The 18,637-nt window shown below is 36.4% G+C and overlaps 1 protein-coding gene across 5 annotated transcripts in view; it reads left to right on the plus strand.

Annotated features, from left to right (window-relative positions):
- The window catches only part of atp11a (ATPase phospholipid transporting 11A), an 81,875-nt gene that overhangs the window by 48,089 nt on the left and 15,149 nt on the right, over positions 1-18,637 (plus strand). For all 5 annotated transcript variants that reach the window (XM_082164715.1, XM_082164716.1, XM_082164717.1 and 2 more), the window contains exons 16-24: positions 648-721; positions 3,314-3,417; positions 5,332-5,513; positions 9,960-10,211; positions 10,288-10,465; positions 15,205-15,307; positions 15,442-15,587; positions 15,951-16,010; positions 16,997-17,124. In XM_082164715.1, coding sequence (XP_082020841.1) covers positions 648-721; positions 3,314-3,417; positions 5,332-5,513; positions 9,960-10,211; positions 10,288-10,465; positions 15,205-15,307; positions 15,442-15,587; positions 15,951-16,010; positions 16,997-17,124 — 1,227 coding nt within the window. The remainder of the gene's footprint in view (positions 1-647; positions 722-3,313; positions 3,418-5,331; positions 5,514-9,959; positions 10,212-10,287; positions 10,466-15,204; positions 15,308-15,441; positions 15,588-15,950; positions 16,011-16,996; positions 17,125-18,637) is intronic.

The raw sequence follows: 18,637 nt of genomic DNA on the forward strand, positions 1-18,637 counted from the left end.
ATATATATATGTATATATATACACACACACACACACACACACACACACACACACACACACACACGTGCATTTTAAATTATTTTTGCATATAATTTACAAAAACAAACATTTAGCTTCATACCACTAGCACTAGCAGTGCTGCTGACACCCCCTGTGGTGACTGCAGCTTTAATTTTCTTGTCATGCTATGTAATTTTCCCACATGTGGTGTGAGAAAGAAACCTCAGCAAAGGAACAGTTTGATCTGTAATCATCTGTGTATTTACTCAGCAGGTTGTCATATTAATATAGTTGTGTGTTTATTAAAATAACACTGTTATACAGTATGTTTTGGGAAGCAGTGAAGTTTCTCTGTTCAGTGTGTGTGTGTGTGTGTGTGTGTGTGTGTGTGTGTGTGTGTGTGTGTGTGTGTGTGTGTGTGTGTGTGTTTGTCCTTGAAGGACAAGGATCAGCCATAATTAGTGCAGCTACACTCTGTCCTACTGCTGAGAACATGAGGGTCAGCACAGTCACATAAAAACTCTATCTGTGTGTGATAAAGATGCATCCCAAAGGACCCAGTCAGCGCCTCTCATTTATCTGTACATAGGTATCCTTTTAAATCGAAATACTTCCTACGTTATCTGGTTGTGTTTATTCATTCACAGATTTGAGCTGTTGGAAGTATTGAACTTTGATTCAGTGAGGAGGAGAATGAGTGTAATCGTGAGATCAAGCTCAGGTATGATGGAAACACACACACACACACACACACACACACACACACACACACACACACACACACACTACATAAATTTACTTTATTTACTATTAATATTTTTATACCACTTTTTACACATGAAGATTTAGCTCACTTCTGGGTACAAATTTGTCCCCAAAATTTAGTAGGTACACACAGACACACACAAATGTACTAATCTAAAGGAGGACGTGTCGTACACTTGTGTTGTTTTTATATAAAGCTAAATATAATTATTATATATTATTAAAAACTATAGGAAACCTTGATGCCTTTTTCTAATATAAAAAAATATAATGTCACTTTAACATGTTAATGTTAGTGTGATTTATTATTTAAAAAGTGAATCATGCCTCCTGACCAGTAATCGAATCCCATACTTTTATGCAGTTATGTTTAATGAAATACAAATAAAACAAACAATATATTAACTTATAAAGGCACTTTATTCAAGGTTTTATTCTGCCACAATAATGTAATGTCTTTGAATTATCTTTGGTTTATATTAGATTAATTTGATACATTTTTCTGCAAATAATGTTATTCATTTTATTTGAATTTTTAGAGATTGGCAGCCCTAATTATTCACTTAATTTATGAATGATTTTCCCATCTGAGAACATACCCAAAGGGATTTAGCTAACGTCTGGGGATAATTTTGTACTCAAATCATTGCTGAGTAAACACTCACGCACACACACACACACACACACACACACACACGCACACGCACACGCACGCACACACACACTCATTCTGGAACAGCAAGTGACTGTTACACATTCCAGTGAAAGTGTCTGAGTCACCATGTGTGCCAAAATTGAGGAGCCAGTTAATGCAAGTGGGTCAGTGTGCTACTAGCATACAAACGAGAGATAGATTTAACATCTGTATGATTCCTGAATACATTCAGTCACATACAATTGACCTGATAACTACTCTTTTAATTTTAAAAAATTAAGATAATCTTGAATACACTGAGAACCTGACAGCATAACTAATATGCTAATTTAAAACAATGAAATGATGCTCGTGACCAATTTTACTACCATATTGTGATGTATGATAGTTTTTCAGAGACAAACAGGATATAAAATAGGGTAAATTTTTATTTCATGTTGACTTTAAGCATTAATTACATACTTTATTTTTGCTACAATTATGAATTAAAGAGATAGTTCACCCAAAAATTTTTTAATTCTCTTATTTACTTTCCTTCATGCCATCCCCAATGTAAATGACTTTCTTTTTTCAGATAAACACTAAGAAAGATTTTTAGGAAAATAATCCATCTCTGCGAGTCCATATAATGCCATTGAATGGGTGCCGTTCATTTGACCCTTGGATAACCACACAAAGCGTTCATAATGGTAATCCATACGACCCCAGTGGATGAATCAATAGCTGCGTTTACATGGACCCTAATAATCCGATTGTAATCGGGACTACTAGCACAGTTGGAATAAAAAAGTCACATGTAACCATGTCAATTCAATTGGCCAAATCCGATTAAAATTGTAAGACGTGGTTTACACCTTTTCTATTCTGATCGAGAGGACATGTAAACACTTAATCGGGTTGAAAAACGAAACTAGAGTTCTGCGCATGTGCAATGACATAGAAATGGTGTAATGACGTGTGAAAAGAGATGTTGTTGTTGAAGGAAGTATCATAAATGACTGTCGTGTCATTCTAAAATGTTCCTTAACTCATCGTTTGTGAAGTGCATACCTTGAGCCCTTGTTTCGGACTCTCATCCACAGACGCCTTGTTTTGGGCGCTTGTTTGGCGCAGTTTTTACTGCTTGATAAATATAAGCAGAACGGCACAACAATTCACGCGCACGTCAACCTGATCACTGTATTCAACGTTCATGTAAACACTGTGTTTGGTTTAATCAATCGGAATGAATTAATTCAGATTGAAACAAAAGGTGTCCATGTAAACAAAGCTAATATCTTCTGAAGCAAAATGATAAGTGTAAGAAAAATGCTAATATATTACACTCTTTTAACTATAAACTATCGCTTCCAGCCAACTGTCCTCGGTGCGTCCACAAGTTCAACTTGACATAAATGTAAATGTGTTGCGAAGTCCACGCGAGAAGTAACATTGCGCTAACTTCACAACGGCCTCTCATGAACGCTCATATGATAGTAATGCAGAAGCAATGATTAATTGATTAAAAAGTGTTAAATATTAGTTAGTTTTTTCTCAAACACCTATCATTTCGCTTCAGAAGACATTGGTCCATCAACTAGGGTCGTATGGATTACCATCACAAGCGTTTTGTATGGTTTTTGAAGTGTCAATCGAGCGGCACCTATTTGATGGCATTATATGAACTCACAGAGATGGATTATGTACTTAAAAATCTTTGTTTGTGTTTATCTGAAGGAAAGTCATATACATAAGGGATGGCATGAGAGTGAGTAAACGATGAGAGAATTTTCAGAACTATCCATTTAATACCTATTATGAATTTATTGAAGGCATGCAATCCCTGTGGTTATACAGTTTCTTCTTCATAGTTGTTATAGTATGTATGTGTTCATAATTGTTTGTTTGTTCTAGGAGAGTACTACTTATTCTGTAAAGGTGCCGATTCCTCTATTTTCCCACGGGTGGTTTCTGGGAAGGTGGAGCAGGTCAAAGCGCGAGTAGAGCACAACGCTGTGGTGAGCAGAAATCGGAAATATCTTCATCTTCTTTCTTATTATTAATAGCAGAGCTATTAATAGGCCACAAAAGCACCTTTTTAGATCTTGATGTAAAAAAGCTCCTCTCAGATGTGTTTGCTTGTGCAGCTTGTTTAGCACGAGCATCATCCTCAAAATAAAGGCTGAAAGAGAAAAGTACCTACGGTATAAGCATCACAGAAAATGAGAAAGAAACCAGAAAGTCTTTATTGCCTTTCTATTTATGTATTTGCAAACTGCAGCCCAACTCTGTTCTCATTAGCTTTCCTATTACAACTGTTATTAGTTTAATATCTCTATGTACCTATAGCACCAGAAGTCAATTGTACTTTTTGCTGTTTATAATCTAATGAATATAATTATCTTAAACATGTCAAATATATGAAATTGTTTAAAGAAAAATTATATACTTATGGTCCCAGGCATAAGGAATGGATCTAATGTCATAGATTGACACAGCTCTGTGTTACTTCATTATGTTACTCACAGACCTGTGTCGGGAATTACATCACTTTAGAAAGGGTTTGGTTGTACTGACATCCGTGCTGATTCATGACTTTGGTAGCAGTAGTGAAAATGTTTCTGTAGAGGCAGACAAAACAGAACCTTTGTTCTAAAGTGAAGGAGCTCAACATGACAGTTTTATCAGTAGTGTTTTATTAACAGTCGTAATGGGAACTTTTCAACTAGAGCATTTTTTCATTCAATAACGTCATTTCAAGGGGTTTGTTCAACAACTGAAAATTGTGTCATTTACTCACCATCATGTAGTTTTAAACCTGTATAGGGCTTTACACACTTGAAATAGCCAACCCTGGGTTATTCTAAACTGTAGGTAAACAGAATCCTGGGTTATCCTGAGTTATCTTCATGTTTCATACTACTCATACTTTACCAGGGGTTAACAAGTAATCCTGGGTATTTATAAGATGCCGTTTCACACCGTACATTTCTAAACCCGTCCTATTTGCATATTTGCATTGTCATTGCCATTGATTGGAAGTATGCAGCGTGCAACCTGTTTATATAAAAGCTTTAGCATTGCACGTCCTCATGTTATACGTTGCCCTCTGTACTATCAAGTTTGTCATGAATGGACTTTTCGGACTATAAAGGTAAGAATGAAACGGTCTTATGCGTTTTTCCTCACCAAATGCTGAAACAACTGTTTATACAACTTGCACATTCTAACACTCTAACACCGCATTGTTTCACACTGTACATTTTGCACCACAAACACTCCAGAGCAGGGTTTGATAACCCCGAGTAAAAATCGGTGCTAACCCCGCTTCTAAATTACAATCGTGAAAGGTGAAAACCTGGGGTTTAGAAGGACGGTAAGCCGGGGTTAAGTCCAGTGTGAAAAGCCCTTATGACTTTCTTTCTTACATGTAAAATTAAATGTTTTTCAGAATGTTCATGCTGCTCTTTTGCATACAAAGTTTCCAAAAAGACACCAAAAAAACATAAAAAGTCGAATTTTTTATGAAAGCACAAAAGCACAATATTGCTTTTTTTTGGGCCTTTTTGGAGCTTGACAGCTTGTGGTCAACATATGATTGATTCTATGGAAAAAAGCAGCGTGAGCACTCTGCAAAATATCATTGTTTTACCACAGAAGAAAGAAAGTCACAAATCTGGGACAATACAAGTGTGAATAAATAATGTCAACATTTAATTTCTCTTTGCATTGGTATTGTTCTTTCCTTTTATGTTGTGTAAACCTATATTTAGTTATATCTAAGATGAATGCTGTTTTGGGACAAAGAATGAATTCTGGTGTTGAATTTTGGCTCTTTTTGCAAATGAATGGACCTGGTAAGCTAAGCTGACAACTTGTTTCAAATCCTGGAAGGCTAAGCTGACAACTTGTTTCAAATCTTTCCCTTGTAGGAGGGTTTACGGACTCTCTGTGTGGCTTATAAGAAGCTGACTCATGAGGAGTATGAGAAAACGTGCCGTCTCCTCAACAGCGCTAAACTAGCTCTGCAGGATCGTGACAAGAAACTGGCTGAAGCTTATGATGTCATCGAAAAGGATTTCATCCTGCTGGGAGCCACTGCTGTGGAAGATAGGTGAATCACTGCCTCCTAAATTTGATTGACTTGTTTAAAAATGCTTGTACTGAAGTGAATCGAACTTTCGATTTCAAAGTTCACAAATTAACAGAAGCTGACTGGCTGGAATCCAAACCATTTCATGTTCAGTATTCCCTTGTCAAATCCAAAATGCATATACAAATAACTCTGCCACTAAGATACAGTGGGATCCAAATTTCAACCCACCAGTGGAACTGGTTTTATTTTGCATTTTGTTGGTTAAATAGATTGTTTGTTGATGGTATTTGCATAACAATTTGAGTGAAATGTTTAATTGAAACAATTCTTAGTATTGTTATCCAGCATCATTTGAAAACGTGCTTTTATTAACAAATTATCAAGTGTGCGTTATAGTTTGAGGGGAAAATTGGAGACAAAAAATTCTCAGTATTGCTCTCCAACATGATTTGAGAATGATCCAAAGAGAATCTTGTGTTTCAGTGGAAGCAAGAACATGTGACACCTAAGTTAGTAGCCTAAAAATTGCCCAGAATCAAATATGTTCTGTTTATTTTAAGTTTTAAATTAGTTTTTGAATCCCAGATTTTCACTGTGGTCTAAGAGTTTTAAACCCCAGTGTGCATTCCCAGAAATTGACAACACTTTGTAACTACACTGGAGACGCTATAGAGAATCAGGAAACTGTTCATTTTATCAGGCTTTAAGTCATTCATCTATATAATCTAAATATGCAGATTACTCTCCCATTCCCTCATGCTCCAACCCACTGCACCATCAAAAAATCCATAGTGTCGGGGTATATGGAACCATGACGTCTGATGCATTTCTGAGCAAGTCCGATATTGCTTTCCAGCGTTTATGCTGCCAAGTAAAAACATCAGCATGTTAATAATAACCTCGTGTTTTCAATAAAGTGCGTCATGCATTTCCCTAAGTAAACAAGAATCGTCGTACATTTACCCGAACTGAAATTGATCATAGATGTGCATTAGCTGTATTAGATTTTTAACTGGCTGAATGCCAAGGTTCCGATTGGCCCAATAACTGGGGGGGAGAGTTACAGGTCCGACGTCCAGTTGAAGCGCACGTGAGCACTCGTGGTCCTGGCAGAACCAGTGTGAGTTAACGTTAATTGCACAGGCAATCAATAGAGTCCATCCATTAGGCTCCAGTGTCCTGATAATGAGCAGCTAACGTAATTAGACCCCCTCTTGAATCAATCGGGGGCCGGCAGACGTGGATCTGATGAACCACTGTTTTGGCTTGTGCACTTATGGAGGCCATCCAACCCAACGTTATAAATAAACACATCAATCCATGTCGACTGCCTTAATGAATATGACAGAGTAAACAAATAGTGATATTTTGTCAGGCTGTGTTAATTAGATGCAATCACTGCCCTGTAGGCACCAGCCTGTTTGTGTCTTCAAGAGGTCACTCAAGAGGATGTGTTATCAAATTAGCTTTGTGAATTTTTGACTATAAGTCGTTGCTGACTGTAACAGGATTGAAAAAAACAATATGCAAGAAAAATTCGTACTCAGCATGAAACGGCAAATGCAAACATTAGTGACCACGCCTTTTCCTTTTCCAAATTTCTATTGTGTAGCGATTATATGAAGCACGACTGACACAGAAGTCACTCTCGAACTGAAAGTCGCTTTCTGTTGTTCAATGCAACGGATTCGTGTGATCAACTTGAACCCGTTGCAAAGTCTGTGCAAGGAAATCTTTCACCCACATGCAAAATTCTCATTTGCGTGTATTTAAGATTGAAACAGGATATTCAACAAGAAATTTTGTATCTGTTGAGAATTGGATTTCAAAGAGAAAAGTTGGGTGTTCAGTACAAGAATAGAGCCAGACTTGAATGTAAGACTGCAGTGGATTGTAGAGGGGATATAATTAATGTTACATAAGTTTTAACCGGCATTAAATTACTGCTAACTATAGCAAAGATTTTAGAAAGGCTGCATTAGCTAGCAGTTAATGTCTTAGCCTAAAACAATGTCTTAAATGGCTTTATTATTTTCCCCGCCCATTTGGCCTATAGGTGACATAATTTGAAAAGGAAAGTCATTTCAGAGGTGGAGCAGGTTATTATGAAGACAAATTGTTTTTGTTTTTTTTCACAATTAAGTGCATGAATCATGCTCAATAATTTTGCTCAATAATGCACACTTTGCCACTGTGTGTCGCCAATGGCTGGCGGTGAGGTCGCTATTGGCCGTTTCCACTACTGTGACATTCACCGATGTTATTCCACCAAATCAGTTTTCTTGCCGCTAAAAACAATGATTTTGGAGGGAAAATACTAAATCTAAATGGAACTGGTGCACAGAATACTTAATATTAAAGATGAACATGAAACAGCGAGTGCTCTTAGCCATCGTGGCTTTTTATCTGCAGCGAAAGCACAACCGCTGGTCTATCTATAGGTTCACAAAACCATTCAGTCAGCACAGCGAGTAAGGAAAGTAAATACATTTTCCCCCTATTACCCACATTACTCATACCCAAAAGTTGTGCTTCATTTATCATTTGCATAAAGTTAAACATATCTCAACTCACTGGACAAGCCTAGATCCTGTCGCCAGTGGTCAATGGAATGGGCCAATGGAATGGGATCATGTCACTGCGTGTCACTGGTAGTGTGAACGCAGCTTAAGGTCTTGAATGTGTTTAAGAATATACACTCCTGTTTAAAAGTTTGCGGTCCGTTTTTTTTGTTTTTTTTGTGGGGGATAGAAATTAATGCTTTTATTCAGCAAGGACCCATTAAATTGGTCAAAAATTATAATAATGTTACAAGAGAATTATATTTCAAATAAATGGTGTTAGTTTGAACTTTCTGTTATCTGTATCATAGTTTCCACAAAAATATTAAAGCAGCACAACTGATGCGGTTAGTTTGCAATTAATGCAGTCTAGGTAAGCATAAAAGACTTCTTTCAAAAACAATTGATTTCATGTAGACTTTAAGCCAAGGTTTTAGAATCTTAGAATGTTATGGAGCCAAATAGAATGTTGGAATTTGTTTAACTTCAGTAGAATGCTGCTGAGTGAAATGCAATTCATGTTATTAGAATGTTTAATAAGGAGTGTAATAGAATGTCTTCCCGGGAGTCTCTGTGAGAATGTCACTCGTCCCTGCATGGCTGGGCTGTGAGTGCGGTGCAGTCTTAATGATCTGGCAGCAACGTGGCACTGTGAATCCTGACTGCTGGGCTGCTTAATTACTGAGTGAAGTGGGCTGAGACATCACACTGCCGTATGAGACCTCCGAGCCACCGAGCCATGCAGAGCACTGTCCATTAACTTTCACTCCAGCACTGCGCAAAGAATAAAGCACACAGGATTGCTACAGTACATACTGTGCCAAAATGTTGCTGCTGCTGCTGCTACTATACAGTTAAAACAATTGGGCTGTCAAAGCAACAATTGCATAATTGTCACTTTGGATATTTTATGCAGTACTTTGGATACTATTTACGTCAATGTGTGACAGGTTCACTAGATTTGTTTTTAAAGAGTGAACTTATTTGAAATTGGCCCTTTATTAAGCTCCACTCCCAAGCTTTTGTCTGATTTAACTAAATTGGAGATTTTATTATGAATATTATTCTGTGTGAGCTTGACGTAATGGTGACATTGGAAAGAATTATATCTGCTAGTTGTTTTTACAATACCTTTCAAATGTTTAGGATCAATATGATTTTTTTAATGTTTTTGAAAGAAGTCTGTTATGCTCACCAAGGCTGCATTTACTTGACTTAAAATACAGTAAAAACTGTACATATTGTGAAGTAATATTGTTAAAATAGCTGTTTTGTATTTTAAAATGTTACAAAATTCCTGTACTATCAAAGCTGAATTTTCAGCATCATTACTCCAGTATTCAGTGTCACATGATCCTTCAGAAATCATTCTAATATGATGATTTGCTGCTCAAGAAACATTTCTTATTTTTATCAATGTTGAAAATGGTTGTGATGGTTAATATTTCTTTGGAAACGATGATGCATTCTTTTTAGGATTCTTTGAAGAATAGAAAGAACAACTAAACAGCATTCATTTGAAATACTTTTGTAATAGTTTAAAAGTCTTTACTGTTTTGTTTTAATCAATTTAATTCATCGTTGCTAAATAAAAGTATTTATTTCTTAAAAAAACTAACATTCTTACTGCCCCCAAACATTTGAATGGAAGTGTTAATTCATTAAATTACACAGGAACCTGATTTAAAAACTGTCGAATTCTGTCTGTAAAATTCAGGACTTAGATAGACGTACATTAGAAAGGAAACACGGTGGATGTCAACAGTTGCGAGGGTCATTAGCATGTTTAAGGCAGAGCTAGCGAAGGTTTGTTTATATAGGCACCCCAACTTCCTCATTATACCTGCATTGTGCTAATCATTACATGAAATGCTTTAAAAAAGTTCTTATTTTCATGTTTCAGGCTGCAGGATAAAGCGGCCGACACCATCGAGTCCCTGCACAAGGCTGGTATGAAGGTTTGGGTTCTCACAGGGGACAAAATGGAGACGGCAGCAGCCACATGCTATGCTAGCAAGTTGTTCCATCGCAATACACAGATCCTGGAACTGACAACCAAGCGGACAGAAGAGCAGAGTCTCCATGACGTCCTGTTCGATCTGAGCAGGACTGTCCTGAGACATCATGGCAGCATGACCAGGGACACTTTCTCAGGGTGGGTACAGTGGAAATGTGTACATGCCCTCGTGTTTACACACAAACACCTTCACACATATGTTTCGTCCACGCAGGCTCTCAGGTGATTGCCAAGACTATGGTCTGATCATCGATGGGGCAACACTGTCAGCTGTACTGAAGCCGACACAGGACGGAAACAACGGAGGGAACTACAAGGAAATTTTCCTGGAAATCTGCAGGAACTGCAGTGCTGTTCTCTGCTGCCGCATGGCACCCTTACAGAAAGCACAGGTAATGCAGCACTTCAGTCACTAAGAGTATACACTACTGTTCAATAGTTCCTCAAGTCTCACCAAGGCTGCATTTATTTGATCAAACATACAGTAAAAACACTAATATTATCAAATATTATTACAATTTAAAATAACTCTTAATATATTTTAAAATGTAATTTATTCCTGTAATGCAAAGCTGAATTTTCAGCATCATTACTCATGATCATTACGCAGTCTTCAGTGTCACATGATCCTTCAGAAATCATTCTAATATGCAGATTTGCTGCTCAAGAAACATTTCTTATTATTATCAATGTTGAAAACAGTTGTGCTGTTTGATTTTTTTTGTGGAAACTGGGATGCGGGATTCTTTGATGAATAGAAAGTTCAAAAGAAAGTTCAGCATGTATTTGAAATGGAAAACTTTTGTAACATTATAAATGTCTTTACTGTCATTTTTGATCAATTTAATGTGTGCTTGCTGAAAAAAAAAATTAGTTTATTTAAAAGAAAACAAAATCTTGCTGACCCTACATGTTTAAATGGTAGTGTATCATTATAACAATTTCCTGTCACAGTATAATTTAGGTAAAGGATCACAGGAAACTCTTTGTCATATATATCTCCATTTTGTAGTTTCAAAAATGACTAATATTACTGTAATCGTTGTAATAAATGTTTTTATGTGTCTTTCTATTGAAAGAATATATTCATGAACAACAGTTCAATAAAAGTTAATACTAAGTAACTTACATTTTAGACACAATACATATTGGCAGTTACTTTATCTATTTTTGCTTCACTGATGAAAACGGGTCCATGCAAAGAATTAACGTTTCCAAGCAACAAACAGTAGTGCCGTTCCTTAATGAATCCATGTTTTTGAATAAATCGGTTTAGCAAATGATTCAGTGCTTGGTTTCCATCCAAACGTAAAGCGAATCTTCGAAAGTTTGCAAAAACCAAACTAACAAAAAAACCAAACAAATGCAAATTAGGTGCGTTTCCATCAAGTTGTTCGAGCAGGTGACGGTGGTATTGGGAACTGGTCGATTTTTATCATTAATCTAACTACCTGGGGCGTCTCCAATCGACACCCAAGCGTCTACAGTCGACACTTAATAAATACATTTACCTGGGGCGTCTAAAATCGACACTCAATATTCTTTATACTCTAGCTCTTGCGTCTACAGTCGACAACTGGCTTCGAGTTCTTTACCCTAACTTGTTCCCCTAACTAACTAGCTGCGCAGCAATAATAAACAGACAGACTTCAGCAAATGTCCTTTAATCACGGCCGGGAGAGTTCTCGAGCAGTTCTCAAAGAATCTCCCCCAAGAAGCTTTAATCACGGCCAGAGGATCTCAGACAAATTTCAGAGAGAATCCCACCAGCAAACAGGAATACAACAGTTTTTGTTGAATAGGGGCATGGCGAAAATGACATGAAACATTATATAATTTCTCCACAATTTGATTGGTTCTTCATAGACAAACCCTTCTGTTACTAGGTAGAAGCAAACTCTGTTTTAATGATTACTTCATAATCACAAGTTTTGAATCCTAGACATCTGTTTAGTTTCATTTCCCCTAGTTGTTATTTTTACACTCACATAACCAAAGTCATGAGTTTTCGACTAAAAGGGGAAACATTTAAGATTCAAAAGCATACGAGTGTTGTTCCTGCATGAAAAATAAATGTTAGTTATGATTCATTTAAAAATCCATCACAGAACCTTGTAACCAACAGTAAGTAAAACACCATCTGCGGAAACAGGTGATTAGTCATGTGGGTTTAATGTTCGCTACATCAGAATTTATTCTGCAAATACGTTTCCATCACTCGTTTCTGATGCGATACTTCAAAATGTGCATAAAAACAGGGTGTGTAAAACATAGCTGGTGACTATTTCAGGGGTTCTCAACTCTTGCCCTTGAGATCTACTTTCTTGCCGAGTTTATCTCCAACCCTGATTAAACTCACTCACCTGCAACTTTCTTGTAATCCTGAAAACCTTGATTAGCTTTTCATGTGTGTTTGAGCTTAACTCTGCTGGAAAGTCGAGAGAGAGAACCCCTGACTTATTAAATCCTGAAAGAATCAGTGTTTTAAACAAAACAATTCAGTGAATAACTCAATGACTCCCTCATAAAGACAGTTTCATTTAAACGTTATTTAGTTTGTTTATTAAGGCGAGACACTACAGGTGAATAGGGTAAAATTGTTAACTTACAGATATCACCATCAAACTTTACCAGTTGATTACTCGCATGAATAGGAGAAAAAAATGCATTGCAAGTTTTCTGTAATTTTATTTTTAAATATGCTAATGAGGCTATATCTAATTAAATATGCATTAATTTGCATATATTTTGAAGTGACAAATCTGACCATTGAAAAAAAAACAAGGTTCAAAATTATTTTTGCATTTTGTTCATATATTCAATGAAAAGACTTTACCAGAGAGGATAATGAATATCTCCTTTTGTTACCCTGTAAATCAGAAAATACTGCCAATAGCCTTAAAAAATTGATTTCTGCCCTATTTTTAGGCATAAAATGTCATTTAAATCAGGCCAAGAATGATATATCAACAAATCCCTCTGGACAAACCTTCACAATATAGTTAGGAATACGACTGTAAAGTTTGGTGTAAGTAGGTGCTACAGAAGTGGAAAATCGTCACTAGGAGTGCAAGAAAAAACTCATTTTGAGAAAACGGCCTTTAAAGATTTTTATGGCAAAATTCCACTAATTCCTATTGAAAGCCATAAATTACAGACAAAATATGCTTTAGGTCTAAGTAAAATCCATGTATCATACTGTTTAACATCTAAAACTCATTATTGCTTCATCTATCACTGATCATAACATCCAAAACAACACATCAACAGTCCATCACACAGGTGATGGACGGAAAAACTAAATACCGGTATATCACAGTCCCTCTGGCAAATTCAACTTTGGGAAGTTTTATTCTTTTGGCTATTTGTCCAAGGTGTAAATCACTTAGTGAAGATATTTTTTCCCAGTGGAGGAGGAAGTGCATCTCTGTCTGACCCAGTTGGTGGTCACTGAGCCTTTATATTTAGTCAGGATCCGTCTCTTCTTCTCTGACAGTGTGTAGATATTCTGTCAAATAACAATTTAGTCTACTTTGTTTGCTTTCTCCAATGTTCTAAATATATATAATATGATATTTTGAATGATTCATAATTAGTTTTGTTCTGTTGAGTTCTGTTTAGCTTCACCATCGGCTGACTGAGGGGACTGTTTTCAGGATTTGGCTCGTGGGTTTTAAGTGCTTTGAAATGTGATGTGTCTTTTTGACTAACATTTAGATGTGTTCAAAATGTTACAGCACTACTCATTGCGCGGCTCGCGAGCCTCATGCGGCCCGCCAAGCTTTAATTTGTGCCTCGCATGGCTGTAAAAATACGGCGATATCATGCAGCCAGTCACTACAGATATTTCATAACATAACCCATTACAAACTCAAAGTGTCAGCTCTATTACAAATAATTTCGATCGGACTGAAAGAGGTGGTTTATCGAGAGAACATGTAAACACTTGGTCGATTGAGAACCGAAACTGAAAGGACGACGTATGGCTCTTCTACTGACTTTGTCCTATCAGTGCGGCTCTCATGAAAAAAATTGTGAAGACCCATTTCATCATCTTTTGTCTTTATTGGTAATCCCTTGTGTCTTCTAGCTAATGACAACTGTTTTCGGCTTCTCTGAGAGAATTTTGCACGCATATCTTTCAACATTTTGAACTTCCGCGGAAATGTCAGAGCGCGTCACGTGACAATTCTGAACGAATCACGTTGTCAGAAATTGGCATCAGCCAATGAGATTGCGCATTTCGAGTTAAGTCACCCGATTTACTTTCACGATTTGTTGCTGATAGACAGGAAATTACCATATTTGGATCCAACAGCATTGAAAAGAAGAGAGAGAGCTTTCTAACGGTGTGTGATGACAGAGATCAGACACAGCGATTGCGGAGCAGCGGGATGATTTAGAACGCCAACTTTTGATGAATTTAGGCGAAATCTGCACACTCAAACAGAAACAGTGTAGTAAAATAAAGACCTAAATGTGTATTTTGGACTTTTTTTCAGCACAAGTCTGAAAGAATACATGTTATTGAAGACAAATAACCCAAAATCTCAAAATTGACCGGTGAAAAAAAAACGATCAGTGTCTCGCCTTAAGCCATTTTCCTTATGGGTTCCAGTGGCTGTGGGTGATTTTTAGGCCTTTGTATCAATTTGGGAACATTTGGTCCCCGCAGTGAGGATAAAACCTGACCCACACACACACACACACACACATACACAGCCACCTGCCAGAGAAAGGTTGTCCTTGTTCCCTTATTGTAATCTCTCAGTCTGTGAGTTAGACGATGCAATCAAAAGAGACTCTGGTCTATTTCTCTTTCTAATTTACTGCACGCTAAACCTGTCAGTCACTCTCTGGGGCTGCTGGGAAAACCAGAGACTGTAAAGCCAAGAAGTGAGAGAACTCACAGTATTACAAGACCATTACTGACCTCAAGCACACAATAAAATCCTGTGTAATCAATGTGTACTAAAAGCCAGACTGATATTTTAGTCGTTTCATATGAGAAAGGGTAGATAGCTGATGATGAGTATGATATTATCCCGTCTCCTCAGCCAAAAACCCTGATTAATAATCTAATCTCTCAGTTGTTCTGATTTAACCTGTGGAAATAAATCTGTTCTTTCAGATTGTTAAAATGATTAAAGCATCAAAAGAACACCCCATTACGCTGGCCATCGGGGACGGAGCCAATGATGTCAGCATGATTCTGGAAGCTCACGTGGGCATAGGTGATTTCATGCTTGCATACAAAATCAAGTCGTTTTAGATATTAATACTTCTCCAGTCCTCTCTGATAGACTTGTGTTCAACAGCTATGACAACAGTATGTTACATGCCTATTGACTGGTTGTTCTGCCTCTAGGGATCATGGGTAAAGAGGGGCGTCAGGCGGCCCGTAACAGCGACTATGCAATTACCAAGTTCAAACACCTGAAGAAGATGCTCCTGGTTCACGGGCACTACTACTACATCAGAATCGCTGAGCTGGTCCAGTACTTCTTCTACAAGGTGAACCCAAACTAACAAAATGTGTAGGCGGAAGATCATCACAAGCAAAATAGCTGATGATCACTAGCTGACACAACACAAACACAAACACAAACCACATTGCCTGCAGTTGTAAACACGGAAAAAAGTTGCTTAATGTGTGTGGATGCTACTTTTTTCCCAGGAGTTCTGAATAACCCACTGAACAATCTTGTTGAAAATGCAACTCAATGCAGCCCTATTTATAGCAAACTGATTTCACACACACACACACACACACACACACACACACACACACACACACACACACACACACACACACACACACACACACCCTAAAGGGTTTAGTTCATCAGGTACTGAGGGTCTGTTTTCTCTCCACAGAATGTGTGCTTCATCTTCCCTCAGTTTCTCTATCAGTTCTTCTGTGGCTTCTCTCAGCAGGTAAACGCATATCTCAAAGGTCACTATTAAGACTACTTTTGAAAAAGAACATTCTGTCTTTATATTTTCTTCAATTATGCGCCTTTAGAAAATAAACTTCTCGTTCTGTGGTGGGAATGATATTTTAAACATTTATGGAAATAAAATTTCAGAATCTTTTGTTTTGCTTAGAGTTATTTCATAGGTAGCATTTCTTAATTAAATATTATTTTCACACTTTTTTATAATTTGACGATTACAACTTATATTATTATTATATTAATTTGATCAAAAGTTACAGTAAAGACTTTTATATCGTTATAAAAAAATATCGATTTCAAATAACTTTCTAAAATGTACCACATTTTCCACAAAATATTAAGCAGCACAACCATTTTTAACATTGATAATAATCAGATATGTTTCTTGAGCAGCAAATCATCATATTATAATGATTTCTGAAGGATCATGTGACACTAAAGACTGGAGTAATGATGCTGATAATTCAGCTTTGCATTACAGGAATAAATTACATTTTAAGATATATTTTAATATCTTTTTTTTTTTACAATATTACAGTTTTTTTGTATTTTTGGTCAAATACATGCAGCCTTGGTAAACATAAACATAAGAGACTTTTAAAAACATTACAAAATCTTACTGACCCCAAACTTTTGAACAGAAGTTTAATTTTAAAAATATTATGATGATTTTAAGATTTTAAAATGAAAATCCTGGGTCTGGGACAAGAGTAAAAATATAATCATAAAATAAAGAATATATATTCATAATAAAAAGCATTTAAAATAGCAAAAATAAATGATGGAAGCATGGGAAAAAACTTAATGACCTTGATATAACAAAAAGAGAAAAGTATTAATTTGTTTGTAAATCAACACCTGCAACATGAAAGTGCACATATAGTTAAAAGAAAATCTAATTTCTCTTTTGCACTTACACTGTACATTTACAGTAACAATTATTTTTCCCTCCATTATTTTTTGCAGCCACTGTACGACACGGCATATCTGACCCTGTACAATATCAGCTTCACCTCGTTACCTATCCTCCTCTACAGTCTGATGGAGCAGCACATCAACATGGACATCCTCAAACGGGACCCCTCTCTATACAGGTGAGGAATGTTATGGTTGCACCAACAACCCCCATTATCACCCACTCCTGTGGTCAGAATGTCAGGCAATAATTATAATTTAATTCTAACAATAAGAAGAATCATAAAATAAGTATGTGGTGAATTTTCAGGGTTTTAGTCTGATATATGATCCGTAACGTGATGCATCTCATCACGTGTACGGGGAGGTATTTTGGAGCAGCGCGTTCACTGTCTTCTATTTCTGGTTCCCTCTTTGAGACCTACTGATAAATCCCTGTCTACATGCAGGCTATTTATATCAACCTTGGCCTCCTTTTTGCATGACTGTTGGCTCATAACACACATTGTTTCATATCCTGACATTTGTTGCCACCTTTTTCCCAGAGACAAACTTGCACTATTTTTTTATTACAGTATTTTATTTTAGTTGTATTATTTTATTATTAATTATATGATTAGTATTATTGTTATATGCTTTTCAGTTATTTGAAAGTCTGGGTTTAGGACAAGTGTACAAAATAAAAGCATAAAATAAAACATATACATAGTAAATACATTTGAAATAGCAAAAAGTAAATGATGAAGGCATGGGACTTTTTTATTATTATTTATATGTATTATTATTATTATTATTATTATGCTTTTCTGGCTGACCCATTTGGACCAGTAGGTCAAAATTATTCATTTTATTCAATATTATCTTTTATTTAATATTATTTTATTATATATATATTTATATTAACTTTAATTTATATATATATGCCTTTAATAAACTTTGTTTGCAAGGCATAAAAACACATGTACATGATAAAATGATGCAAGTCATAGTGACGGCACAGCATTGGTCCATTCAGATGGTTTAGCTATTTAAAATGTTTTTGAAAACTTTTATTTTCCTTGCATCATTTTTGGATCTAATGAACCGCCTGATGTCGCTCAATCTCGCTCTCTATATTTTCCTCTTTAATAAAATGTTTTTCCTGATTGTGAGCCTCCAGGTATTCTCACTTAATCACATGAACACACTTCCACCAAATACAAGTCTGCAATAATTGGACCGTTCAATCAGCTTTTGGAAAACATATTTGCGTAGACGCTTGCACTAAACTCAATTTACACACAGCACTGGGCAGAAATACTGTAAGAACCACTCTACGTTTAATCAACAAATGTACTGACATTGCAATTTTTTTCCTCTTATTCCTCTGCATTGCTTATTCAGTATATACATTATACACAGTGTTTGCAACTGGCACACAGTGCAGCACTTGTAGCCATCAAGGACATTTTCATTGGAAAAAGCTGATCTATTAATCTAAAATAAATAAGAATGGACACAAGCAGCAGAGGTCATGTTTGTATTTTCCTACCAATATTTCACTTTCATTTGAAATGTTCTATCCAATCTCAAGTATGGTTGGAGATTATTATTGACTGATATTTCATTGAGTGCTCCCAAATAACCATATGATCTTGCAGTGAAATGTTAGATTGCACAATTGCTCTTCGTGTTGGTTTCAATGGCTCTTCA

Source organism: Leuciscus leuciscus, assembly GCF_965113295.1.
Source record: "Leuciscus leuciscus genome assembly, chromosome: 3".
NCBI classification, from domain to species: Eukaryota; Metazoa; Chordata; class Actinopteri; order Cypriniformes; family Leuciscidae; genus Leuciscus; species Leuciscus leuciscus.